This window comes from Dermacentor silvarum, chromosome 11 (genome assembly GCF_013339745.2).
Source record: "Dermacentor silvarum isolate Dsil-2018 chromosome 11, BIME_Dsil_1.4, whole genome shotgun sequence".
Classification (NCBI taxonomy): Eukaryota; Metazoa; Arthropoda; class Arachnida; order Ixodida; family Ixodidae; genus Dermacentor; species Dermacentor silvarum.
This window is the reverse complement of record NC_051164.1, coordinates 52,876,977-52,903,782: the sequence shown is the minus strand read 5'-3', so window position 1 is coordinate 52,903,782 and position 26,806 is coordinate 52,876,977. Positions and strand designations below refer to the sequence as shown.

The following is a 26,806-nucleotide window of genomic DNA, read 5'->3' as shown; positions in this document are numbered from 1 at the left end:
CAAGCAATCGCCTAATGCCTGCAAGAAGCAGCGCAGTCGAATATGCGGCTCCGTGCTACGTGTTTTAACCGCCAAGTAGGCACTGGTGTTAGCCACTTCGAATTCCTAACGAGCGCATAAATATATTTCTGTGAGCGTTTCCGCATTCGGCTCCCTTTGCAATACAGCAGACACGACCAGAAATCGATCCCACGACTGTGTCCTCAGAGTTACCCTGGTATTTTGGTTCGAAAGCACGTTATCTTTACTACGTGTCGGCATACTTGCTGGATCTACTGCAAAACCACAGAGGAAACACGGCTATTATCTTGTTTTCAGAGAGCGACCGCAGCTGGGATGCATTGTGTTCAGTGCTGCCTGCAAAAATTGCCCAGCAGAAAAGTGAGACGAAAAACAGCTGCGCGAGATGAGGCGCCCACGAAAAATCGCAGACCTTTCTTTACTGCGACGTTCGCTTGAAACGCTGTCCTCTTCTTTATGCATTTCAAGACTGTTTAATTTTACGTCTTCTATGTATCGCACACTCATTTAGGCTTTGTTCTGTCTTCCCTAATTGTTTAAATTTTGGTGCGGTTGCTTAAGGGGTGCCTTCTGACTAGAATAACTATGAAGTGACGCGTGCCCAGTTTAACATTTACTGGGAGTGTGCAGCTCAGCGGACAATTTCGCTAAATCGTAATACCAGGTAGGCCATGCAATCATTTTGACATCAATTTGAAGTAACTGAGAACCATGGATGACGAGAAAATGACCACGCGTTTCTTAGGAATCCAAACGTTATTCATTCATCGCAAACGTTGCAGGTTCCTCTCGATTTTAGACGAAATATGACACACAATGGAACGCGTTTTGTTCTACGCGTGGGTAAGAACTATCATAACCTGCAGAATCCTTTTACAGGATTTTTTCTTCCCGAATATGCATATACCCTGCGTCGGGTGCACATAAAATTTAGTTTAATAATTTCTGTGGCTATATGAAAAAGCTTAGATTCATTGAGAAAAACTCCAGTGGAATTTTGTATTTGTTTATTCTATCTTTCTGTTGCCGTTCCACTACACGCAATATGACATTTTCATTTCATTTGGAAAATTTGGACCAGGAAGAGTTAAGAGAGCCGTTAACTTGAGCGCCATTGCATTTTAACAGATTTCCGAGAAGGATATGTCGAAAATTGGGCTTGTCTTATGATTTCTGCTAAGCAGATGTGATTTGACTACGAGTGGGCTTCAATTTCGCATTCACAACTTCTTTCCTAAAGTGAATAATTGAAAAGAAGTTGAATAGGGAATGTTTATAACTGCTTCAGAAGTGTGATTCCTCGTGCAGAGAATTGGCGCCTCTTTCAGAAAGCGATTTTAACGGTATAAATTGTCCTTATGCGCCATGCGAGGAAAAATAACATGTAAGAACTCGAAAAAAGAAACATTGTAGTTATTAATGCATAGAGTGAAGCAATGGCGCTTCATACATTATGCGCAGGATTTACGATATTCCTTATGCAATGTGTTCGAAGCATATAGAACAACTGAAAGTTAAGTCACCTAGCAGGGATTCAAGTTGCACAAAGGGCGGCGTGCAAAAAACACGGAGACACTCAGCACGAGCTCCATAGGTTCGATCCCGGCCTTGACACACATTCCTATGTGGGTGGAATGCAAAACTGTGAAACTAAAAAAACACTAAAAAATTTCATGTGCGTTTAAGAGCCTCGGGTGGTAAAAATCACTTGCGAGTCCCCCACTATGGTCTGACTAACACGTATATAGTGGTTTTGCACCTAAAACTCCCAGAAATTAATTTCTAATCAAACAGGCATGAAAAAAAACAACGACGCGTACGTCTGAGTCGTCCTTCCACAGACGTAAATGTTTGTCACACGTGGTGCTTTTCTGCAATAATTGGAACGCTCATCGACATCATCAGCGGAGTGCAAGGCAGTGGCATCGCCGATTAGCGAAACAGATAAATAATCTGGTGTATACCCTGCCAACGTCAATATGTGACTTTTCTAACACTTCGACAAGTTTCACAAATATTACCGCTGTAGTTAGTGTCAGATGCGGTTTCTAGTGAAACCTCTAGTGAAACAAAACTACGCTTCAGCATTACACATTTGCAGATATTATCTGACGACTAACAATATTTCGAATCTAAAGGACAAGATTCGCCAAAATCGGTGTATATAAAATGTGTGAGACAACGTTTAGGCCGTCAGACTCTTCTTTATTCTCTCAAGCGAGAGCCCCACCACCAGGCTCAAAATGGTGATGATGAATATGCACAGATGAGAATATGAAGGGGGGGGGGGTGTATGAATAATGCTCAGACTAATTTCCCCGTGCGCGCGAGCGTCCAGCCAGGCCGCGACTTAGCCAGGAGTAGGGAGCCTACATGCAACGCCGTTTAACGGCGTTGCATGTAGGCACCCTAGCCAGTAGGGAAACGCCGAAAGAATCGTTTGAGACAGGAAACGTGAGCGATCTAGATCCCTAACCACGATAACGATGGTCCGAAGAAACCTCGACGGGAGTAACACGATAGTTCACTGAGGATGTTTGTTCATTAATAATGTAGGTGCCAAGGAAGCGCGATTCAAACTTCTCACACAAACCGGGTGTACGAATGGGCGTCCAAAGGAGCACTTCATCTCCAGAACGAAAGGAGAAGTCTCGACGAGAGAAGTAACATTGCTCGCGGTCTAGTTGACTGACTTCTGTGTTGAAGTGAGCACGGTTACGACATTCGTCAAGTCGCGAGACAAACTGTTCGGGTATACTGGCCGAGGTGTTAGTTGGGGCAGTTAAGAAAGAGGCGTCGATGGTGAATATCGGCGAACGGCCGTAAACGAGGTAGAAGGGTGAGTACCCTGTAGTTCGTTGGATAGCGGTGTTGTGAGCAAACGTCACAAAAGGTAAAAGTTTGTCCCAGTTGTCGTGGCTTGGCCCGATATACATTGATATCGTATCTGTTAGCGTGCGATGAAATCGCTCTGTTAAGCCATTTGTTTGAGGGTGGTATGCGGATGTCGTCTTATGAACTGTGCCACAAGCTCTGAGTACTTCTTCGATCATTGTTGACATGAAAGTCTGGCCGCGATCAGTCAACAGTACACGAGGTGCACCATGACGCAGCACAATGGCATTCAGAAAGAAGTCGGCAACGTCTGAGGCCGAACTATAGCGTCCCTGCGTCCCGTGTGAGGGAGTCGACAGCTGTCACGATCCATCGATAACCTGCTGGCGTTATGGCAAGAGGTCCCACCAGGTTGATCCCAACGATGGCAAAAGGTGTCTCGGGTCATGGGATGGGCTGTAAAAGGCCAGCAGAAGGCGAAGTCGGCCGTTTCCGTCGTTGACACTGAACGCAAGAAGCGACGTACTTGGCCACAAAGGTAGACATGCCTGGCCAAAACAAATGGCTTCTAACGCGGCGGTATGTTTTGTGGAAACCCAAGTGGCCAGCAGATGGGTTGTCGTGAAATGCTTCAAGGATTTGTGTGCGCAGCGAACGTGGAAGAAAAGGTACCCAGCGGTGTCCGTCAGTGTTGTAAATGTAGCGATGCAGCACATCGTTGTCGAGCTTAAATAGTCGCAGTTGTCGACGTAATCGGGCATTCGGTGCAGAAGTAGTACCGTACAGGCGTTGGATGATGATGCTGCTGCAGTAGGGATCAGAGCGTTGATACGATGCTGAGTGCCACGATTAGAAGATGGCGTTTCAGTAACCGCTAGCGGTAATAACGTAAGTGGAGACATAGTCTCATCATTAAGTGGCGCGGAATGAAGAGACGTGCTCGAAGATAATAGTGGCAGGGGCAGCGAAACAGAGCGTCGCATCTTGATGTTTTTCCAGACTTGTACACAATGTCAAATCGCACTCTTGTAATCGGAGCACCTAGTGACCAAGGCATCCAGAAAACCAAAAGAAAATGGTGGCCTGCGCATCTATGCGAACCAGATCAAGCGCCACCGCAGAGGCAGCAGCCATAGCCCTCGCAATCAAAGAAGCAGAACGAAGAGGTCGCTCCGCATATATCCTGACGGATTCACAGGCCGCCTGTCGGTTATATATTAGAGGCACACTTCCCAGGTGCGTCACCGATATCCTGGACCCCACGCTGACTGAGGACCATGGGATCGTCTGGTGCCCAGGGCACACAGGCCTCGAAGGCAACGAGGAGGCCGACTGTGTAGCTCGCGGACTTGCTGGCCGAGCCAGAGAAGACTCTTCGAGGCCCCTCACAAACCACCATGAAGATCCCATCACGAGCAGGCAGATTTTGGAGGACCAACGCCTGACCAGACGAAAGTACGCTCCTCCACATCCCAAGTTAAGCAGCCAACAAGCCAGGGACTGGCGCCGCCTTCAAACCAACACTTACCCGCACATATCAAGGTTGCACGCAATGTTTCCAGAGGTATACACAACCAGTGTATGCCCCTGGTGCAACGACCACACAGCCACACTGACACACATTACATACCAGTGTACGGAACGCCCAGCCGAGGCAGTATCCAGGCTGGTGAGCTCATCACAGACACTCACAACGTGGTCTTGGGAGGCACGACTTTCCGAGCTGGCACTGGGAAGCCAACTGGCGACCCTGGACCAGGCCAGGCGAGCCGCCGCGACCAGTGGGGCTCTACAAGAGGGCTCCACCCGAGAGTAACCACACCAACCACTCTTCGTACAATAAAGTTTATTCTCTCTCTCTCTCTCTCTCTCTCTCTCTCTCCAGACAAGTTTTTCAATGACGGCAGCCAGCATAAGGCGTGATGGTCGGTTATGACCGTGAAGTGGCGCCCATAAAGATATGGTCGAAACTTTTGTATGGCTCAAACTACTGCGAGGCATTCCTGCTCTGTTATCGAGTAGTTCTGTTCAGCAGCCGTTAATGCGCGACTGGCATAAGCAACAACTCTCTCTCGTGCAGTGGTATCATGCTGTAGAAAGACAGCACCGATACCATGGCCACTAGCGTCGGTGTGCAAAGAAGATGGTGCATTCTCGTCGAAGTGACAGATGACGGGGTCGGATGTCAAGACTTGCTTGAGGACTTGGAAAGAACGTTCGCAGTGGTCTGTCCAAGTGAGAGCAGTGCCCGACGTCAGCAACTTGTGCATCGGCGACGCCATAGCAGCAAAATGACTGAGGAAGCGGCTGAAGTAGGAAGCCAGGCCCGAGAAACTTCTTAATTGTTTTTGATTTTCAGGGCGAGGGAAGCGAATCACGACAGCAACCTTGTCAGGATCTGGTCGAACGTCATCTTTACTGATAAGGTGGCCCAAAACTTTGATGTTCTGTCGGAGAAAATGGCATTTCTTTGTTTTGAGTTGGAGTCCAGCGTTAGAAATGCATGTTAAAACGTAATCCAAACGCTCGAGATGCTGACGAAAAGTTGTAGAAAAAAAAAAAACCGATGTCATCTAAATGACACAGACCGGCCTTCCACTTAAGGCCGCGTAAAACTGCGTCGATCATGCGTTCAAATGTTGCAGGAGCATTACATAAACCGAAGGGCATTACGTTGAACTCGTAAAGTCCATCTGGTGTTGCAAATGCTGTCTTGTCCTTGTCCGCTTTGTGCATGGGTATTTGCCAGTACCCGGATCGAAGGTCTAAACTTGAGAAATATTCAGCGCCCTGGAGGGAGTCAATGGCGTCGTCGATTCTTGGCATCGGATATAAGTCTTTGCGCGTGATCTTATTAAGTGCTCGATAATCGACGCAAAATCGTACAGAGCCGTCTTTCTTGAGGACCAACAGAACAGGAGACAACCAAGAACTGGACGATGGCCGAATGATGTCTCTTTAGAGCATGTCACCAACGTTGTCCGCAATGATTTTTCGTTCTGCGGAAGACACGCGATAGGGGCGGCAGCGCACAATCGAACTGCCTTCGGTTTCGATGCGATGCACAGCGACGGAAGTGCGCCCTAGAAGCTTAGAGTAAACGTCAAATAAAGCGCTGTGTTTTTGCAGTAGGGCCATAAGGTCTTCTTTCTGCGCAGCAGTCAGATCGGGATTTATCGCGGCCGTTAAACCAGCGGTCGCCGCATGATCGTCAGTTGTGGTAGACAAAGGTGGCGATTAGGTTTGAAGGGGAACTAGCAAAAGAGGTTCGGTGTCAGTAAAGCAAGTCATAGCGGTGCCCTGGGAGAACACAACTGGCGAAAAAGTAGGGTTATACGAACAGCGATCATTGCTCTACCATCCTGAAACCGCACCAGGCTAGGAGCAATGCTAAGCCCATCAGATATGCGGCGACCGCTCGGTGCAAGGAACACATCACCATTTACAATCGTGTCGGAAGTCAGTGTTAGAATACGCTCAATGCCCGGGGGAATGAAACAGTCGGTACACGCGACGAAGCGCAGGCTGTGAGCATCGACAGCGGACGAAGATTCAGTGTCCGTCAAGTGAATAGTTAACTGACGGCAAGATATTAACGCTGACGCTGAGGACAGGAAGTCCCATCCCAAAATCATTGCGCAGGTACACGAAGATATCACGGCAAACTTAATGTGGTGAGATATGCCATCAATGGAAACACGCTCAGTGCAAACACCGGAGGGCTGAATAAGAACTACATTAGCGCAACGTAGGGGAGAGCCATTATATGGAGTCTTCAATTTTCGCAAGCGATAACACAAGTAAGTACTAATAACGGAAAGCGATGCACCCGTGTCAACCAAGGCAAGGTAATCGATCCGTCAACCTTCGAGAAACACCAAAAGTACATTTGACGGGCGCCCCGGATGAGTTTTAAGTTGTCCAAAGGATGCTGATTTCCCTCGTGAAGCTGCACTATTTAGTTTTCCGCGCGGTGATCGGCGCACGAAGTAGCTGGTCGAAGAGGGGAAGAGGAGCGCCGCATCGGTGATGGAGAGCGACGACGCGGGAAGCGCAATGAACCAGCAGCGTTGAATTCCTGCGGAGATGGGGAACGTCGAGGATAATAATTGTAGTACGAACGCCGACGTTGTGGTGCAGGGCCTGAAAACTCACCCCTTACAAAACCATCATAGCCACGTCTTTCATCTTGCAGACGGCGTCGGCAAAACCTTGAAATGTGGCCACGGATACCGCAATAGTAGCAAACAGGTCGAGGTGGGTTCCATGCGTTGTAAGACTCAAGAGGTGGGGGTCGCGCAGCGATAGAATTCAGAGACGCGTGCATTGCAGGTGCCTGCTGTGGTGGCTGCTGCAAAGGCGGCACCAGAGAGGCAACCTGAGCATAAGTTGGCGTAGGGATGGGGTGCGGCCTCGGGATTTGCGGGCACGTCACGGCATCACATACTAATGTTAGACGTTGTTTAACTTCAAATTTGTTAAGTGTGTTTTGCGCTGCCAGTGATAATGCAGTTGAACTTGAAATATGAGGTGGACTTATTTATAACCAAAATCTAAAAGATTAGCTAATTGTTGGGTCGTGTAGCAGAATAAGGGCGGAAAGAAACGATGCTAAGAACACACGCTCATGTGGACGGGACAGAGCGTCTGTCCTGTCCACATGAGCGTCCGTCCTGTCAACATCGCTTCTTTCCGCCCTTATTCCGCTCAACGACACATGATGCACCAACCGACCAATCAGTCAACGATTAGCTAACTGTTCTGTGTATGCGAATGAGGAATATATTTAAAATGCTGCTTCGTGTTTAATGACCTTTTTTTGTGATGTGCCCACACAGTGTCCATATGATAAAAAAGGTCTGCAAATGACAGTGTTGCTGTGGACTGTTGTGGGCAGCCTCTTCTTCGTGTGGGCATCGAATACAATGGCGGAAGCGGTATGAACTCGGCTATTTCTTTTCTTCTCACCATATTGGGCGCGTTTGGAGCCGAATTTTTTAATTTCTGTAAAGTAGTTCTTTCCGAATAGCCCCTCCTTTTACGAGCAATGCTAACCTAAGAGTATTTTTCTGTGTACACATGCCCTGTTTCTAACACACTGTTTAATTCTGAGGAGTCACTGCAAGGCGTAGTACGCAAAAAAAAGTATTATAAGGACCCTTCGCTCTGTAACATGCAAGAAGCTGTCAGCTCTAATGACGATTCTAATAAGTAGGAACAAGAAGGTGAACAGTAGTATCTGAAATTTCTAAGTTGCATTATGTCCATTGCTGATATATTTTTTTGAAGTGACGCTCATATTGCGTTCTTTTCTAAAGCGACGGATGACGACACCGGCGTCTCGACTACCAAGAGAGCGCAAGGCCGCGGAAGTCACTCGGAAACCATGCCAGACTCACTTACAATGGGTAGGCATTATATTATCTGTGCATAGTTCAAGGTGATGGTGGTGACTGGAGCATTTGGTGCAGGTGGCGTTGCCCGTGGAAGACTGGGCGTGCAATTGCTATGCCTGAAGTAGTACTGAGAGGAAAATGAGCACCTTCCATTTCTTTGCGTTATTCGACCGCCCTGGACCTTCAATTACCCTGGTAATAAAACCAGCTAGCATCAAAGCGCCTACATAATGTGCTACGACTTGTCGCTGGACTAGTTAGTTCTTACTTACTACGACCTGTTAAGACGCGGACCAAAGTATTTCATTTTACTAAAGTACTAACACATAATAATGTACTACGGTAGATTTTCTACGAGTCTGCTTCGGTTCCGTTTCCCAGGAGCTGTATGTTTGATGACGCAGATTGTGGTCACGTGGCAGCAGAACATCACGACGCTGTGGCACTCGCTCCGTCGTCTTCTGTTATGCTATTCACTGCGCCGTCCGATGTCGCAGCTTAGCAGACAACCGAGCGAACCTGAGCGAGCAAGAGAAAATCCAGACGCCTTGGTACTAGAGTTGCAGCCTTGCATGGCGCAATGAAAGGGGCCCAAGCGTTGTGTACCGTTAGCGTGGTTTACTTGTACAATACCAGTGCTTCAGTACTTTATACCAGCCTCAGTGCTTTATAGCGAATCACGAAAGTTACCAAGAAGCCACGTATGGGGAAATACGTACGCAATATTCGCAGTTGATCCCCATTGGTCGTCTTTGTACACTGGGTGCTGGGACACGGGCAGAAACATTGTCTGCTAGAACTCTGTTCTAGAGGAGAATGAGCGCTGTCAATCTGTGCCAGAAATACCATCTGATTTCCTCCCTACAGTCCCCACGGCCCATCTGGACGCACGTGCTTTAGTCCCATCGTCTGTGTGGTCCCATCCCCGTAAACTTTCTTGGCAGGGAGCAGTCTCCCCTGAAAGAACCCAGGCTGGAGCTGCCCTAGCACTTTCCGTCCCCGGGAGTTGGGGTCTAACACCCGAAGACAAAATGAACTGTACAAAGTGTGCTGCTCCCGCTTCTGCAGCGACATTCGACAATTGTGAATCTGCCAGGGAACGAGGGCTACTCGAGCAAGGGTGCTAAGAGATGCCAAGCTACGAATTTATCAGTCGGACTGTTATAGGTGTTAGCGCGTGGAAGATTTGTTCAATAAGCCGCGCTACTGCAATTTTAGCATAGGAAGGCCTTGCACTGCCTTCATCCGTCCGGTTAAGGAGGTGTCCAGAATTAGCCAGCCTCCGAGGAAGAAGAGAACAAAGGTAAAGGCTAGTAGATTGGCTTCGGAGAAGAAACGACTGAGACTACTTATCCTGCTGTGCCTTTCCTACAGTGGTGACCCAGTTATAATTCTCTCTCGCAAGGTTCAGACTGCTCAAACATGCTACAGCGTCATCGGTCGCGACCTTCTCGCCACCTACGCCACCACCCAAAATTCCCGACACTGTTTCAAGGTGATGCGTTCAACGTTCTCAGAAACCACAGCCGTCTTGCCTATGTGTTTCGAACCAACTCCTCAAGATACGTCGCTCGGTAGCTTCGTCAGCTGGCCTACGTGAACGAATTTACTACGACATACGGTGCACAGGCCCTGGATAGCCGCCATCCCTACGCAAGCCTCAGACTTGGAGAGATCTGTAATGCCAAGTTTGAAGGCCCTGAGTGGCAAGCTCTACGTATTAACCCTCGTTCTCTACCTTAACCGCGTATGCCAAGATAACTTTGGTGTGACACATGAGTGACCATCCCTCGTCCTTCCTTTCGTTCCCTTGACCTACCTCTGCGCTTTGCTTCACTCCTTGCAAGACATCTGCCAGGCTGGTGTTCGAGCTGTGCCCCGTGGTGAAGTGCTACCTCTAGCCTCACAAGAACACTGACATGCGTCACTGGAACCGCTGTTGTATGCCTTGTCAGTACGGCAAAATGACGCGTCACACGAAGCACACGGCCCAGCCTTTTCTTAGCGCCACTGTGCCACTGTGGCAACTTAGGCTTAGCGCCAATGGGCCAACGGCATGCTTGAGCGGCTACATCACCACACGCGACGATCACAAACACTGCGTTGACCATCTACCCATCGTTTTGCTCAACCTGCGAATGGTATATCCCAATGAACTAGGCTGCTGGTTACCAACCTCGTTGTCGGTGGGGCTTTGCGGCTTCCTCGTAAGGTGCTTCCTTTCAAAGGAGGCACCACCCTAATCATAACACTATGTACGGTGGCTTCAGGACTACGTCAAGGTTCTGCGCAATGTCGTTCCTCGCACTTCGGGCCACAACACGTCTTATGCACCCTGACCTCGAGCCTGCCACTCGCTTCTTCCTCCGGTGGAATGCAGGCAGTTTTGACTGCCGGCCTACGACAGGCAGTTTCGTGCCCTTTGATGAACAGCCAAGTCGACTACTGATTCCTCAGACTGGTCGCGATGTCGTCAGTCTGAATCGCGCAAAGCCGGTCCACCTAGAGACGCGTCATCACAACTTACCCGTGTACACTGACGTCACCACAGTCACCTCCGCATGTAGCATCGGCTTCGCATCGCCTGGCCGCCCTGTCCATTTCTACGTCTCGTCTAAGCGAGGGAGGGAGCCTAAATGCAGGCGCTTTCATGTAGGCTTCCTACAGTGGGAGGCCCTGTAGCGCCCTCCTCCGACAGAATAAAAAAGCGTTCAGAATTAGCCAGAGAATAAAGATGCATAGCTCATGGCGTGAGCACCAGCACGAAGCGGCCAGCAGATAGGTTCCAGAGAACAAACGACTTACGCGTCTTTTAAAGCGAAGCTTTCTTTGACAGGTCTCCTGTTTTTTCCGGGCGCTGCTGCTGTTGCGTTCTTGCTCGAGCGCGCGGCTCGGTTTCTTGCAACAGCCCCAGATGGCGCTCGCCTCCACGCATCCCGGCCGGCGCCGCCGCGGTGGTGTTTCACAGTTTATGCGTATGACACGTTCTGTGCTTGCTTTCCTATGCGACAAAAATGAAGGTGTTGGGCTGCGGAGGTCGTGTGCTGGGCTGTGATAGTGTAAACATTACAATCATCCACAGCCTGAAGAGAGCGCTTGGAGCTGGCGTCTCAACAACGGGCTGGCCACGTATCCAGAAGGAGCACGTAAACACGCGCCAGAAAAATGGGTCCAAAGCGTCGAGGAAACCCAGGCCCGAAAGAAGCGCCGCGCGGAACAGGAGGGTCTTCGCTATGCAACGAAACGTGGTAGAGACCGCGAATGTATGTTGGCTTGAAGACGTGAGGCAAGGTAACGACGCGTGGCGGCCATGAAAGAAGACGAGCGTCGTGAGCATCACGACCAGAAGTGACAAGCTTAACAATAATTATCGTTAATCAAAGCAAACAGCATACAAAGCTTCGCTTACATCGATTCCTACAATAGGTGGGATCCGCATATTTTCCCGGTGTGCCGTTCCTATGGCCTCCACACTGACGTAAAGAAACATCTATGCCTCCAGGCAAGCTTCAAGAAAAAGAAAAGAATGCCAAACGTCACGACGCTCGGCACCCACAGGCCCAATGTCTGCGTGAGGACACATTTACGTTCTGCGAAACGAAACGGAAACTAATTCATAGAAAAGCTGTCATTGAAAAGTATTTGGGGCACTATGAGGTTTGTCATTTTTCTAGAATTGCGCGCTCCATATTATTCTTAATATTGTGAAAAAGGTAAAAGTTCGAAGTATTGTGTCATTAGTCCCTCTGGCATGTTTTTTTTTTTTCGGGTCATGAAGGGGTATCCTCACGGCTTCGTTGAGCTGCTCACACAGAAAGGGGGCACATCAGGCGCGAAACCAACGATCATCATTACAGGCGCCGCGCAACAAAAACGATATATATATATATATATATATATATATATATATACATATATGCGAAAGCAACATTTGTTTTTCTTTATATCTACAACCGTATCATTCAGTTCTTTAGTCGCGCTCGTAAAACACACACACACACACACACACACACACACACACACACACACACACACACACACACACATATATATATATATATATATATATATATATATATATATATATATTGTACTGTAAAATAAGGAGCAGTGGGGCTGTGGCTAAAAGAGGGAGAACGACGACGAGGAAGATAAGCCTTGATTCGGTGCTCGATCGCCTGCGTTACCTCTCGCTGCTCTATCGTGCTAGTCGCGAACGCTTACTTCCAAAGTGCTTCGCGACATTTGGTGGAGGTGCGGGGTATATATGTATATATGTATATATATATATATATATATTACGAGCGCGACTAAAGAACTGAATAATAGGGTTGTAGATATAAAGAAAAACAAATGTTGCTTTCGCCATTCTTCCTCGACAGAACATTTGTTCTCAACTAGTACTGCTTCGCTTATTGCGTTCTTTAAATTATGGTGCTTAGTTGGCGCTGTACTAATGGCAATCACGCAATGCCGTCGTCTGACACACCTGCCGAAGAGCAGCGAACCAGCGGTAGTGGGACTCGCAGGTCGCGTTAACATTCGCCATTTCCCTGTTGGCCTAAAGTTTAGAGAGGGAGGTGGGATGTATGACGTCATAGGCGGTACATAACAAAGTTGCCTATTAGAAAGCGGCAGGAGCCATTCGATGGTTCTGTTATACGGAATTACGTGCTGGCTATTGTATAGAGTCGAATAATATTTGACACGCACATTCGTGGTCCCATTTGGATACGAATTAGTGGCCCCTCATTCGTGGTCCCAATTGGATACCAATTGAGCGTCCCGGCTTTTCTCGTTGAGGTAATCCTGTAATGTCCAAGCAATTTCACATAAGAAAATGAGAACAAGTCGTTTTATTTCTAGCAATGATGAGTGGAATTGCAACAAAAACAATGAACTGTTAATTGAGCTATAACCTAACTCTTCTGGTAATTAATAATTTGTCATTTGTTTACTGAACGTTTCACAACTGAAAATTTGCTCCAGCGTGTCCGAAACGCTACTGTAGTATGCGTAATGTATTCCCCGCCTACATCAGAATTTTGAGGGAACAAGCTCAACGAAAATTGCCATGGGAAATTTGCCGGAATAGAATGCAGTAGGCTAAGAAGCAAAGACTGGAAAGTGATTCGCTGGCGGAGGCCTCCGCCCTGCAGTAAACATGAAATAGATCAATGATGATGATAATAGAAGTTGACCACGTCCATGGCGAATAGAGTAAAAGATTAAAAAAGTCAGGGAGTCTTATTTTTCAGTTCTTTGGAAGAGTTCATTTTGAGTGACCGTTTCGAGCATTATATGAGTGATGTGACAATTATATGTCCATATATGCCCGTCAAACACGTGCAGCTGCATTCTCACTGCTCCCATTTTGCGTTTCGTTTCTCATCGCAGTGCTTTAGTTACAAGGACTGCTGTGAGGAGAACCCATGCTACGGGTTCCGGTGCTCCGACCTAAAAAGCTGGGGTAACCAACTAGGCCCACTCACAACGGCGATCCCGCCGCGCCATGAATAATTGGGCCTACCTTCCCAACTCACCGGAAATGGCTTACAATCTTGCCGATGCCACGCACCACCGCTCTTTCTTCATGACCGATGGTTTTATGGTACAGTGCGTACGTCTGAATAAAATAATCCTAAGGGCTCCAATGTCTTAGCTTCGTATTTGCATGGTACGAGCCTAGGTTCAGCGGTGATAATGATGATTGTATAAGCCATACTATTTGAGTGGGTGTGGCGACAGATAGTCTCATAGCTTGCTTAAGCAGCGCCAGTGTTTCAACTCATGATGATGATTTGTTGGCATCGCCTTCGAAACCGGGCGGTGACAAATAGTGGCCTAGCCTGGCTGACCTAAACAAGTAATCTATGGATATTTATCAGTCTAGTATTTAATCTCTTGTCAACCGTTTCTGTCTTCCTTATAACTTATGTGTCTATCTTGTATCTTGTAACTGTAACTTATGTCTGACCGGATGGATGGATGGATGGATGATACGAGTGTCTCTTTTGAAACAAGGTGGTGATTTGCGTCACCAAGGTTTTTTTTCTTATTTCGCCGAATGCTTTACCAAACTTATAATTTTTTAGAGACAAATATCCAGCAACGAGCTTTCTGAGCCATTATTGGGAACTTCGCTTTTGTACGGCCGCGTTATTTGTAGTTTCCTTACTTTTCTGCCACCAAACCTCCAACCACCTTTTACTGATCTTTATTGCGGACATGTTTATGCTGAACCAAAGGTCTTCAACGAGGCCAGCGGAGCCTAAACCGACAGCTCGGTATAGCTTCCATTTCTAATAGTACATGTTGCATCGTTTCCTTCGCTTTACCGCAGCAAGCACATGCTTATTCCTTGGTGTACCTCGCTTTAAGCTACACGTTCTAAGGTACCCAGATTAGAGCACTGCAGGGGCTCGGGCTTACCCGAAAGCCCGGGTCCGGCACGGCCGGATAGGGCAGTTTTTTCATGGGCTCGGGCCAGGCTCGGGCCGGGCTCGGGCCGGGCTCGGGCCGGGCTCGGGCACAGCATGCGCTTTTTAACCCCGGCCCAGGCCGGGCTCGGGTTTTTTGACGCGGGGCCGGGCCGGGCTCGGACTTTCTGGTGGTGTGCATGTAACGTGCAGCGAGTTATCCTCGCGCGTATCGACTCTGAGAAACATGTCTTTTTTGGTCTCGGGCCGGATTCTGGCCGGGTTCTGGCCGGTTTCGTGCCGGGCTCGGGCAGGGCTCGGGCCGGGATCGGGCCTAAGGTAAAGGGGTGCCGGGAGGGTAACGTAGATTATTGCCGGGCCCGAGCCGGGCCCGGGTCTCGCCATAAAACTTTTGGTTGGGCTCGGGCGGGCAGCCCAACGTTAAAACGGGCCCGGGCCAGGCCGGGAACTGGCAAAATCGGCCCGTGCAGTGCCCTAACCCAGGTCTCTCTTCGAAAAGTGAAGAGCTTCCCTTTGAGTTATTATAAGTTGTTTCTTCCCTGATTTCGTTTTTATCTCTTAGGTAGCTACTCATAGCCAGTTTTTCCCCATTTCCATCCCCCACGAGATTCTGACTCTGCGCCAAGCGTTCTTTGGTGCCATGTTGCTTACTATACCGACCGCATACTTACTGGTAGGCTTCATAGCTAATTTCCTTCACTGAGAGTCATTATTATTACGGTACAAATATTTGAACACTCTCGCAACCAATTTACTTTCTTCCGTATTCCTGCGTAGTTCCTTGAAATTAATTTTATACTGAGCTCTCTTCAATTGAAACCTTATCTAGCCCGTAACCCTTTACATCTTCATTTGCAGTTTTCCCGTTAGTGCCAGTGAGCTTATGACGATGATGCTTATGGTCATTCCGTGTGGAACGGGGTGGTGACAAATAGTCGCTTAATCAGGTTTATGTTAATCAGGTTTTATTTCATTCATCGCTATCTAGCCTTTTGCCTATCTGTTCTCGACATTAACTGCCGTATTTAAAACCTCTGTCACTATACTATACCATTACCAACACTTGCAATGACTCCGGTTCTATCAATTCTCTTCCATGCTTTTCATCCACCAATACTCGAATTGTCTCGCACTTATATCGGGTGCTGACCAGTTAATCCTTTCATCTTCTTTGAAACCCAACGCTTATAGTGGGTGGACACTCCTGACGGGGCTCGCAGGGTCAGTATTTTGGTATTTCAGTACGATCTGGCGAGTCGCTTCAAGGCTATTTTGAAGTACGCATATGCGTCATCCTGTGGAGCGTATTTGCTGCGGTATTTGATTGTCCTCATCGTTTCTACGTTTGAGCTGTGTTAATATTTCGCACTTTTATATTTAGGTCTGAGAAAATTTAATATTAAAAGCATGCGTTGTCGGTGGGTTGTTCCATGACATGTTTGTGGGCTGCCATTCTCAAAATTCTGAGGAATTTTGTCAAGAACGTAACACCTGGTATGAACAACTTGAGTGATAGAATTTTGTGGCAATATAACCCGTGAGAGTGAGAATAAGTGAGAACCACGCCCTTCATTTTGCGATGGATGCGAGATAAGATGTAAGATGGACGAAGGAAAAACTCTTCGTTAAACACAGGATTGGTAGAGTAAATCTGATAAAATAAGCATAAACGAATAAAGTGTAAACATTCGTCGAAGGGCAATATCTGGCACAAACCCTGCCGACTTTACAGAATGAACTCCGTATTTGAACACACCACACGCACACGCACACCACACCACAACCACACACACACACACACACACACACACACACACACACACACACACACACACACACACCACACACACACACACACACACACACACACACACACACACACACACACACACACACACACACACACACACGCACACACACACGCACACACAAGAGGAACGTAGAAAATGAATAGGCGTTGAATTCGACCTTTCGGCTGGCCTTTATCAGTAGTGACATTAAAAGTACCAAGTTATAACTTTATATATTTTCTCTTGAGGCTGCTACCTTGAGCTCGAAAATTGTACGATAAGAACAGCCCTCAGGAGATCATATATAAATTGAACTCTCTGTGCTTGTCAACTCACTCTTGATAAAGGCTGGTCGCCGGCCAAAACATCGAATTAAATGCCTGTTACGGTACGTAAGCCTGCGCTTCAGACAACTTACCCACTACAGAATCGAAAGAAGAATTGCTTTATATATATATATATATATATATTTTCTAAGCCACTTCGGATTCCTTACCAGCGCATAAATATATTTCTATGACCTTTTTCTCATTGGGCTCCCATCGCAATGCAGAAGACATGACCAGAAATCGAACCCATGACGATGCTCTCAGCGTTACTTGGTATTTTGGTTCGAAAGCATGTTATCTTTACTACGCGTCGGCGTACTTGCTGGATCTCCTGCGCAACCACAGAGGAAACAGTTATTATCTTGTTTTCAGAAGGCGACCCCAGCTGGGATGCACTTTGTTCAGCGCTGCCTGAAAAAGTTGCCCGGAGAAAAGCGAGACGAAAAACAGCTGCACGAGATGAGGCGCCCACCAAAAATCGCAGACCTTTCTTTTACTGCGACGTTCGCTCGAAACGTTGGCCTCTTCTTTATGCGTTTTAAGACTGTTTAATTTTACATCTTCTATGTAACGCACAATCATTTATGCTTTCTTTTGTCTTCCTTAAACATTTACAGAGTGGTTGCTAAGGGTGTCGTTCGGACTAGAATAACTATGAAGTGAAGCGAGCTCAGTTTTACCCCTTCTGGGATTGTGCTGCTCAACGAACAATTTCGCTAAATCGTAATATCAGGTAGGCCAAGCAATCATTTTGACATCATTTTGAAGCAATTGAGAACCATGACTAACGAGAAAATGACTACGCGTTTCTTAGGCATCCAAACGTTATTCATTCAACGCAAACGTTGCAGGTTCTTCTCGATGTTAGCAATACGACACACGAATGGAACGCGTTTTATTGTACGCTTGGTTAAGAACTATGATAACCTGCAGAATCGTTTTACAGGCTTTTTTTTTTCTTCCGAATATGCCTGTACCCTGCCTCGGGTGGCTACACAAGCTATTTTGATAATTTCTGTGGCTACAATTCACACCAGTATGATCGTGAATTGGGTATAGTCTGAAGAAAGGCGTGCTGTTTACAACAATTTCAGTTCTTGCCGGTTAATGAGAGAGAAAGAGATATCTATACATAAAAACATCAATTGTACAAGATATCGCCCAGGCACTTCCTGCCGGGAGGCCTCGGTCGTGGTGGAGCCCTGAGAAGAGGCTTAGATTTATTAATTAATTTATTCATTTATTCTTTCTGTTGTCGTTCCCCTGCACGTAATGTAATCTTTTCAGTTCATTGGAAAGATTCGGAATAGAAAGTGCTAAGAAAGCTGTTAACTTGAGCGCCAATGCATGTTAACAGATTTGCGAGAAAGATATGTCGTAAATTTGGCTTGTCTTACGATTTTTGCTAAGCAGATATGATTTCTGTACGAATTGGCTTCACGTTCACATTCGCAACTTGTTTCGTACACTGAATAATTGAAAAAAAAACGTTAATTAGGGAAAGTTTATATCTGCTTCAAAAGTATCATTCCTCGTGCAAGAAATTGGCGCCTCTTTCAGAAAGTGATTTTAACCGGCTAAATTGTCCTTATGTGCCAAGCGAGGGAAAATAACATGTTAGAACTTGAAAAAAAAAAGAAACGTTGTATATATTATCGCATACACTGAAGGAATGACCTTCATACATTATGAGCAGGCTTTGCGATATTCCTTATGCTATGTGTTCGAAGCATAGAGCAATTGAAAGTTGAGTCACCTGGCAGGGATTCAAGTTGCACAAAGAGCGGCGTACAAAAACACAGGTATGACACGAACTTTCCAATGGGGGTGAAATGCAGAAAAACTGTGAATTTCATGTGCGTTTAGGAATTCCAGGTGGCAAAAATTATTTCCGAGCTCTCCACTACGATCTGGCTCACACGTAAATTGTGGTTTAATCACGTAAAACCCCAGAATTAAATTTTAAATAGAACACGCATACAAGAAGAAACAGAAGGATGTGTACGCCCAAATTGTCGTTCTACTGGTGTTAATGTTTTTATCACGCGTGGTGCTTCGTGCTGCTTTTCTGAGACATGAATTCTAACGCTCACCTATTTGATCAGCGGAGTGCAAGGCAGTGATATCGCCGATTTGTGAAGAGATAACTAATCTGGTATATAGCCTACGGACGTCAATATGCGACTGAAGATGATAATAAAGTTGAAGATGAAATGTGTTTCATTTATTTAAAAAGAAAATCTAAAAGATTAGCTAATTGTTGTGCCATCGAGCGAAATAAGGGCAGAAAGAAACGATGCTGACAGGACAGACGCTCATCTGGACAGGACAGAGCGTCTGTCAAGTCCACATGAGCGTCTGTCCTGTCAGCATCGTTTTCTGTCCTGTCCACATGAGCGTCTGTCCTGCCAACATCGCTTCTTTCCACCCTTATACCGCTCAAAGAGACAACATGATGCACCAACTGACCAATTAGTCAACATTTAGCTAATTGTTCGGTGTATGCAAATGAGAAATATCTGTAAAACGCAGTTTCGTTTTTAACGACCTCTTTGATGTGCCCACAGAGTGTCTTCAGGATAAAAAAGGTCCGCAAATGACAGCGTTGCTGTGGACGGTTGCCGGAAGCCTCTTATTCGTGTGGGCATCGAACACAATGGCGGAAGTGGTATGAACCGACAATTTTTTTTTACCATGTGCACGTTTGGCGCAGAGTTCACTAATTTTTATAGAGTATTTATTTCCGTACAGCACCTTTTATTGCGAACAATTCTATTGCAAGAGTTTCTTTTCTGTGTACGCATACCCTGTCTTCAACACACTGTTAAATTCTGAGGATTTACTGCAAGGCATAGTAAGATAATAAAAACAAATATATGAACGCACATCACTCTGGAAGAAGCAAGAACTGTCAGCTGTAATGAGAATACTAATTATCAGGAACAAGAAAGTGAACACTGGTATCTGAAATTTATAACTTGCGTTGTGATCGTTGCCGATATCATCACCTCTAAGATATCCTTTTTGAATCGACGCTCATATTGTGTTCTTTTTTATTTTTTATTTACTCATACTTCTAAAGCGATGGATGACAACACCAGGGCCCCGAATACCAAGAGGGCGCAAGGCCGTGGAAGCCATTTGGAAACCATGCAAGAATTACTCAGAGCCGGTAAACATTATATTAGCTGTACATAGTTCAAGGTGATGGTCGTGGATGAAGCATTTGCTGCGGGTGGCGTTCTCTGTGAAATACAAGGAGTGCAATTGCTATAGATATACGCCATAAGTAGTATTGAGAGGAAAATTAACACCTTCCATTTTTTTGCGTTATTGGACCACCGTGGACTTCTAAACCCTGGTAAAAAGAATAGAGAGCCTCAAAGCGCCTAAATATTGTAGTACCGCTTGTCGCTGGACTACTTAGTTGGTACTCATTACGACCTGTTAAGACACGGACGAAAGTATTTCGTTTTACCAAAGTATTTCAATAATGTAGTACAATAGATGTTCTACGAACCCACATCGGCTCCGTTTCCCAGGAGGTGTATGTTTGACGACGTAGAATGTGGTCACGTGGCAGCGGAACATCACGGCGCTTTGGCACTCGCTCCATCGTGTTCTGTGCTGGTATTCGTTGCGCGGTCCGATGTCGCAGCTTAGCAGGCAACCAACCGAGCGAGCCTGAGCGAGTTAGAGAAAATCCAGACGACTTGGCACTTGATTTTCAGGCCTTGCATGGCGTATTCAATGGTGGAAAGAAACAAAACAGCAGAGGCCCTGACGTCACGTTTTTGAAGCCGGAAGTAGTAAGTGGTTCGTGTGGAAAGGGAAAGGTTGGCGCTATCTTCTGCAGCCTTTGAGGGAGCACGGCTCAGCGCCAAGCCGGAAGTGCAGCCGTGTTGGTGTGCCATCTCCCTTTGCACCACAAATCAGGGGTTCTGCAGCTCACCGGAGCAGATGGGCGCAAGCTTTGAACTTAATTTGCACCGTTACGAGCCGCCGGAAGTGTGTGCGGCCAACGCACTTCAGAACAAAGCCTACGAAACTTTGTAGCAGTTTCAGTGAAGCAGACGCGCTCCTGTGTTTTTCCGTGGCACGTTGAAGACGACAACGAAGACCCGCGCCGTGATTGCTTGAGTGTATCTGTTGCTGGCTGACACTCACACTCACAGACCCAAAACACAACTTTCAAGCTTACACACCACACTCCAAAGTCAGCTTTTCTCGCGAAGGGATGGTGCTGCGAGAAAGACACCGGCGGAAAAATCTTATCGAAAAAGGAATCATTGCCTGGGCGGAAGATGTCGCCGCAGACAAGCGGCCATCTACAACGCCCTGAAATTTCTCTTAATAAAGTTGTTTCCTCCTCCTCACTATTCAGAAACCAAGAGCAGCAGCGAAAGCTTCAGGAGCGTGGCTGCTATGGCAACGTTGAAATTTTGGGTACCCGTCTTAGGGCTCCTTTGCGAAAAATAGCACGCGACTTACGCCACACTTTCTCCAATACGCCCGTGCTGGCCGGGTCCTCTCCTGGGTTTCCTTCCTCCATGGCGTATTCAGAAAGGCCCAAACGTTGCGTACCATTAGCGTGGTCTACTGATAAAATGCCATCGTCAGTGTTTTACGGCGAATCGGGTAAGCTAACAAGAAAACACGTATTGGCAAAGACGTACACAATCTTCGAAGTTTATGCCCATTGGTCGTCTATGTACACGGGATGCTGGGACAGGTTCAGAAACATTTTCTGCTAGAACTGTGTTCTATAGGAGAGTGAGGACTTTAAGTCTGTACCAGAAATACCATCTGATATCTTTCCTACAGCCCCCATTGCCCGTCAGGGCGCACGTGATTTAGTCCCATCGGCTATGTGGTCACATCCCCATAACCTTTCTCAGGTAGAAGCAGTCTCTCCTGGAAGAGCATAGGTTGGAGCAGCCCTTCCATCCCTTTCCGTCACCTGCGGCTGGGGTCCAACACCCGAAGACACAACGAACTGTCCAAAGTGTGCTGCTCCAGCTTCTGCAGCGACATTCGCAACTTGTGACTTTGCCAGGGAACGGGGGCTACTCGAGCAAGGGTGCTAAGAGCTGTGAAGCAACGAACTTATCGGTCAGGCAGCTGTAGGTATTGGGTCATGGACGACACGTTCAATAAGCCGCGGTACGGTAAATCCAGCATGACAAGTTCTTACACTATTTTCCTGCGGCCGGTTGAGGAGCTGTTCAGAATTCGCCACCCTAAGAGGAAGAAGCGAACAAAGGTAAATGCTAGGAGATTGGCTTCGGAGAACAGACGAGTCAGATGACTTATCCGGGTGTGCCTTTCCTACCGCAGTGACCCAGACAATTTTCTCTCGCAAGGTTCAGCTTGCTCAGGCATGCTACAGCGACTTCGGTCACGCGCTTCTCGCCACGTACGCGACCACCCAAGATTTCCGACACTGTTTCAAGGTAAAACATTCCACGTTCGCACAAACCACATTTCTCTTGTCTACGTGTTTTCAACCAACTCCTCAAGGTACGCAACTTGGCAGTTTGATCAACAGGCCTATGTAACCGCATTCACTGCCGACGCACTGATATGGATAGCTGCTAAAAGCTCCCCTACGCAAGCCACAGGCTTGGAGAGATCTGTAACAACTAAATTTGAAGGCCCCGAGTTGCAAGGACTACATCTTAACCCTCGTTCTCTCCGACGCCGCTCTTATCTGACCCGTGTACGTCAGCTTTGGAGTGACACATCAGTGACCATCCCTCGTGCTTCTGCTCCCGTGACCTACCTCTACGCTTTGTTTCACTCTTTGAAAGATAACTGTGACCATGGTATCCGAGCTACTCAGCGCCTCGTGGCGAAGCCCTCCGTCTAACCTCACATGACCACCGACATACGTCAATGGACCCCCATTTGCCTGCCCTGTCAGCCCGCCAAAGTGACGCGTCACATCAAGTCCACGGCTCAGCGTTTCCTGCCCCTCGGTCGACGATTAAACCATGTGCGAATCGACGTGCTTGAACCGCTTCCCCCTCATCCCAGAGTTTCCGGTACCTGCCGACGATCTAGGACCACTTTACGCGTTGGCCTGAGGTCGTGGGCTTGTTATTACAAGACATCACTGCCGAATCTGTTCCCTGCGACTTCGTCACCGTTTGGGTTTCGCCCTTCGGTTGTCTCGGAGCTGCAACAACAGATCGAACGAGATAAATTGGATTTGGTTTGTTTACGTTCCTCGCCCACGTTCACGGCACAAATAATTGACGAACTATGGCTTACCGCCGCTGGCAAACGGCGTGGTCAAGCGGCAACATCACCAGCTGAAGACTGTCCTTACCACACGCCTCGATCGCAAACACTGCGTTGACCATTTACCAATCGTTTGGCTTGATCTGCGAGCGCACAATATATCGCAATGAACTAGGCTGTTCGCGGCCGACCTTGTTTTCGGTGCGGCTTTGCGGCTTCCTGGTGACGTGTTTCCTTTCAAAGAAGCACCATCCTAACCATAACACTACTTCCGGTGCCTTCAGGACTGCGCCAAGGTTCTGCGCCCTGTCCTTCCTCGCATTTCAGGCCACACCACATTTGTGCACCCTGACCTAGAATCTGCGACTCGCGTCTTCCTCCGATGGGCTGCACTCAAGCCACATTTGACACCGGCCTACGACGGGCCGTTTCTTGTCATCTGACGAATAGCCAAGTCGATTACGATTCTTTAGAATGGTCGTGATGTCGTCAGTCTAAATGGCGCAAAGTCGGTCTAACTAGAGACGCATCATCACATCTTACCCGTGGACACTGACGTCACCACAGTCACCTCCACATGTACCATCAGTTTGGCATCGCCTAGCCACCGTGTCCTTTTCTACGTCTCGACGCGTCATCACATCTTACCCGTGGACACTGACGTCACCACAGTCACCTCCGCATGTACCATCGGCTTGGCATCGCATGACCGCCGTGTCGTTTCTACGTCTCGTCTATAAGCGGGAGAGGGAGCCTAAATGCAGGTGCTTGCATTTAGGCTCCCTAAAGCGAGATGCCCTGTAGCGACTCAGAATTATCCAGCATAAGAGGGCGAAGAGAATAAAGATGCATGGTTCGTGGCGTGTGCACGTGCACGACACGGCCAGCAGATTGGTTACACAGAAAAAACGAGTTACGCGTATTTTCCTCGCGCGCCGTTCCTACAGCTTCCACACTTTCACTTAAAGAAGCATCTTTGCCTCCGGGCAAGCTTCCCGAAAACAAAAGAATAGCAAACATCACGACATTCTGCACCCGCAAGACCAGCTTCTGCGTCATGACACGTTGGCCTTCTGGGGAAACGAAACCGAAACTGGTTCATAGAAAGACTGTTATAGAAAATTATTTAGGGCGTCTTGCCAATATCTTTTCTATAATTGCTCGCCTACGTGATCATAGGCCGGAAGTTAAGACGCAAATTATAACGGTGTAGATATAATGAACACAATGCTTACTTTCCCCATTCTTCCTCAACAGAACGTGTGTTCCCAACTAGAGCAGCGCGCTAGTAATGCCCCGCCCATTGCGTTTTTTAAAGTTGTCCTTAGTTTGCACTGCACTAATGACATTCCTACAAAGTTGCCATCTGACACAACTACCGAACAGTGACGACGAAGCGGCGATAGTAGGACTGGCAGGACGCGTTAACATCCGCCATTTCCCTGTTTGCTGAAAGTTTGAGGGGGAGGGGGTGTATAAAGTCATAGGCGGAAAATAGTAAAGGCACCTACCAGAAAGCTGCAGGAGCCATTGGACGGATCTGTTATACGAGATTATGGGATCACTACTGCATGGAGCCGATTAATCGTTGACACGCACGTTCGTGGTCCCATTGTCTAGAGATCACGAACGTATCGAAGTGCACTTTAATTCGGCGAGTTGCTTATTCGCAGTTTCCGCCCCTTTTTCCTTCTATTCTTGGAGTGCCATCCGCTAACACTGTTGGCTTGAAGGTGTTCAACCTTCACTGTACACCATCTGCGCTTCTTAGAGGAACATAATAGAATTTGGGAGCTTAAGAACGCGCCATGTAAGAGACGAGAAGACAGTGGCATGTGTTGGATAACATACGGGCGTAGCTGCTTTTCTCGTCGATATAAAACCCGCTAGTGCCTAAAGATTTTTACGTAAGGAATATTGGAACAAGTTGTTTTATTTCTAGCATTGCAGAATGCAACTGCAAGAAAAACAAGGAAGTGTTATTTTGAGCTGTAACAAATATAGTAATAACTTACATATGTAATTTGCTTACTAAATTATTCGCAACTAAAAATTTGCTCCAGCTTGTCCGAAACGCTACTATACAGCTCTATGCTTAGAGGTTGCCTTGCCTAAATCAGAATTGTGGAATAAGTTACAAAATCGGTGCCAGCGAAAAAAAAAAAAAAAAAAAAACCCGTAGTCGCGGACAGGAGAGAACTATGTTGCTTTGTCTCAGTGTCCTGGCGCAACTCACTGTGGGGGATCGGCCACGAATCTGGTGGTGCAAAGATACAAAAGTAACACTAATTTTGATGAATTTAATTTTAATCTAGGTGGTGAAATAAATCTAGGAAGGGGATCGAGAAATAGAGATCAAAACGCTTATTAAAGAAAAATAAATGGAAGGCAGCCTTTGTGGTTCTTCTGGTGGATTTCCTTTAGTTAAGTCTGTCGTTTTGCTGCTCAGCCGCAATATAACCGCGAGCAGTGGCAGTGGTAGTAAGGTGAGGCACGACAGGAGATGAGTTCGGTGGGAGAGGGCTCGGTCCTGCAGTGGACATGAAATAGACTAATACTGATGATTATAATAGAAGTTGCCACACCCAACGCGAAAAGAATCGTCAGTCTAAAATACAAAAAAAATACGTGGGCATCTTGCACTAGTGGTGCAAGAATAGTGGAGCTGGTGATCGACCTAGCTTTTCTTCCAGGTTTTACTAGGCTTCGCTAAGTTTTGGTAGGAAATGCTGAGTGGTGCTAGGCACGGTATTCCGAATCCCGCGGCTCGCCGCCGACGCGCAGATTCTCGTTTGGCCGCGCGACGCGCTTCAAGATGAGCGGCTTCTTCTTCGGGTATCCCAATCTTCTTTGGTCGTCCCATGTTAAGGCTACATGTACTCGCCACAGAGTCAACAAGAGTTCTGCCGCCGTCGCGGCGGCTCCGAGCTTTATCTCCCCGGTGACATCACGGCCAAGCTGCGCCTCCACACTTGCCGGGGCGTGGCTCGTCGAAACCTGCCGAGCCGACGCCAGAGGCGCCTGCTGCAATCACGGACACCGCGCGCGTTCGGCGCGAAGGCGGGGACATGGGGAAACGCGGGCGGCGTCGGCAGCAGCTCTGCCCGTTGCCTCGTTGGTGCTGCTACAATTTCTCTCTCTCTCTCTCTCTCGCTCTCATTTTCTCTTTCCCTCTCCCGAGCATTGCACGTGACATGCGCACGCTCTCCTTCCCTCTCCTTAACTTCCCATGTCAGGGCAACATGTGCACGGCACGGAGAGGAGGCGAAGCACACGCCGCTCCGCGAGGTGGTTGCTAGGCAACCCAGGTGACTCATCGCTAAGCGATGTTTTGCGGCTCGCGGCACAACTTACGGCCGGCTTAAACAGCTTCGCTGTTAAAAGTCAAGGATTAGTCTTCCTTTTTTGTGTGAAAAGTTCGTTTTGCATGGCTAGTAATGAGTCCGCGAACACGTGCAGCGGTATTGTCACCCCTCCCGTTTTGCTTTTCGTTTGTTGTCGCAGTGCTTAAGTACCAAGGACTGCTGCGAGGAGAGGCTGTGCTACGAGTACCGGTGCTCCTTTCAGAAGCTGGGGATGAAAAAGCCGGGGTGACCACCATGGCCAACTCACAAACGGGGCTCCCGCTGCGTCATAAATAATTGGGAATGCCTGCACAAATGGCTTACAATCTGATCGACGCCATGCAGCACTGCTCTTTCTTTATGCCCGGCACTTACATGCTGCAGCGTGGACGTCTGAATAAAATATTC

General features: G+C 47.5%; 1 protein-coding gene and 2 long non-coding RNA genes across 4 annotated transcripts in view; 2 read left to right on the top strand and 1 right to left on the bottom strand.

The window, feature by feature from the left end:
• Positions 1-11,737, bottom strand: part of LOC125941481 (uncharacterized) — a 37,370-nt gene extending 25,633 nt beyond the window's left edge. Inside the window, exon 1 of the mRNA XM_049658832.1 lies at positions 11,662-11,737. Within this exon, the coding sequence (XP_049514789.1) occupies positions 11,662-11,691 (30 nt within the window). The 5' untranslated portion in view covers positions 11,692-11,737. The remainder of the gene's footprint in view (positions 1-11,661) is intronic.
• LOC125941482 (uncharacterized) lies at positions 616-26,806 on the top strand. Of its 2 annotated transcripts, none has more exons than XR_007464369.1 (4): positions 616-685; positions 19,379-19,479; positions 19,894-19,983; positions 26,559-26,806. It is a non-coding gene; the product is annotated as an uncharacterized LOC125941482 (long non-coding RNA). The 2 variants fall into 2 exon arrangements; XR_007464368.1 differs by lacking the exon at positions 616-685 and adding an exon at positions 17,303-17,544.
• On the top strand, positions 7,690-13,892 carry LOC125941483 (uncharacterized). Its single transcript, XR_007464370.1, has 3 exons — positions 7,690-7,793; positions 8,175-8,264; positions 13,650-13,892. It is a non-coding gene; the product is annotated as an uncharacterized LOC125941483 (long non-coding RNA).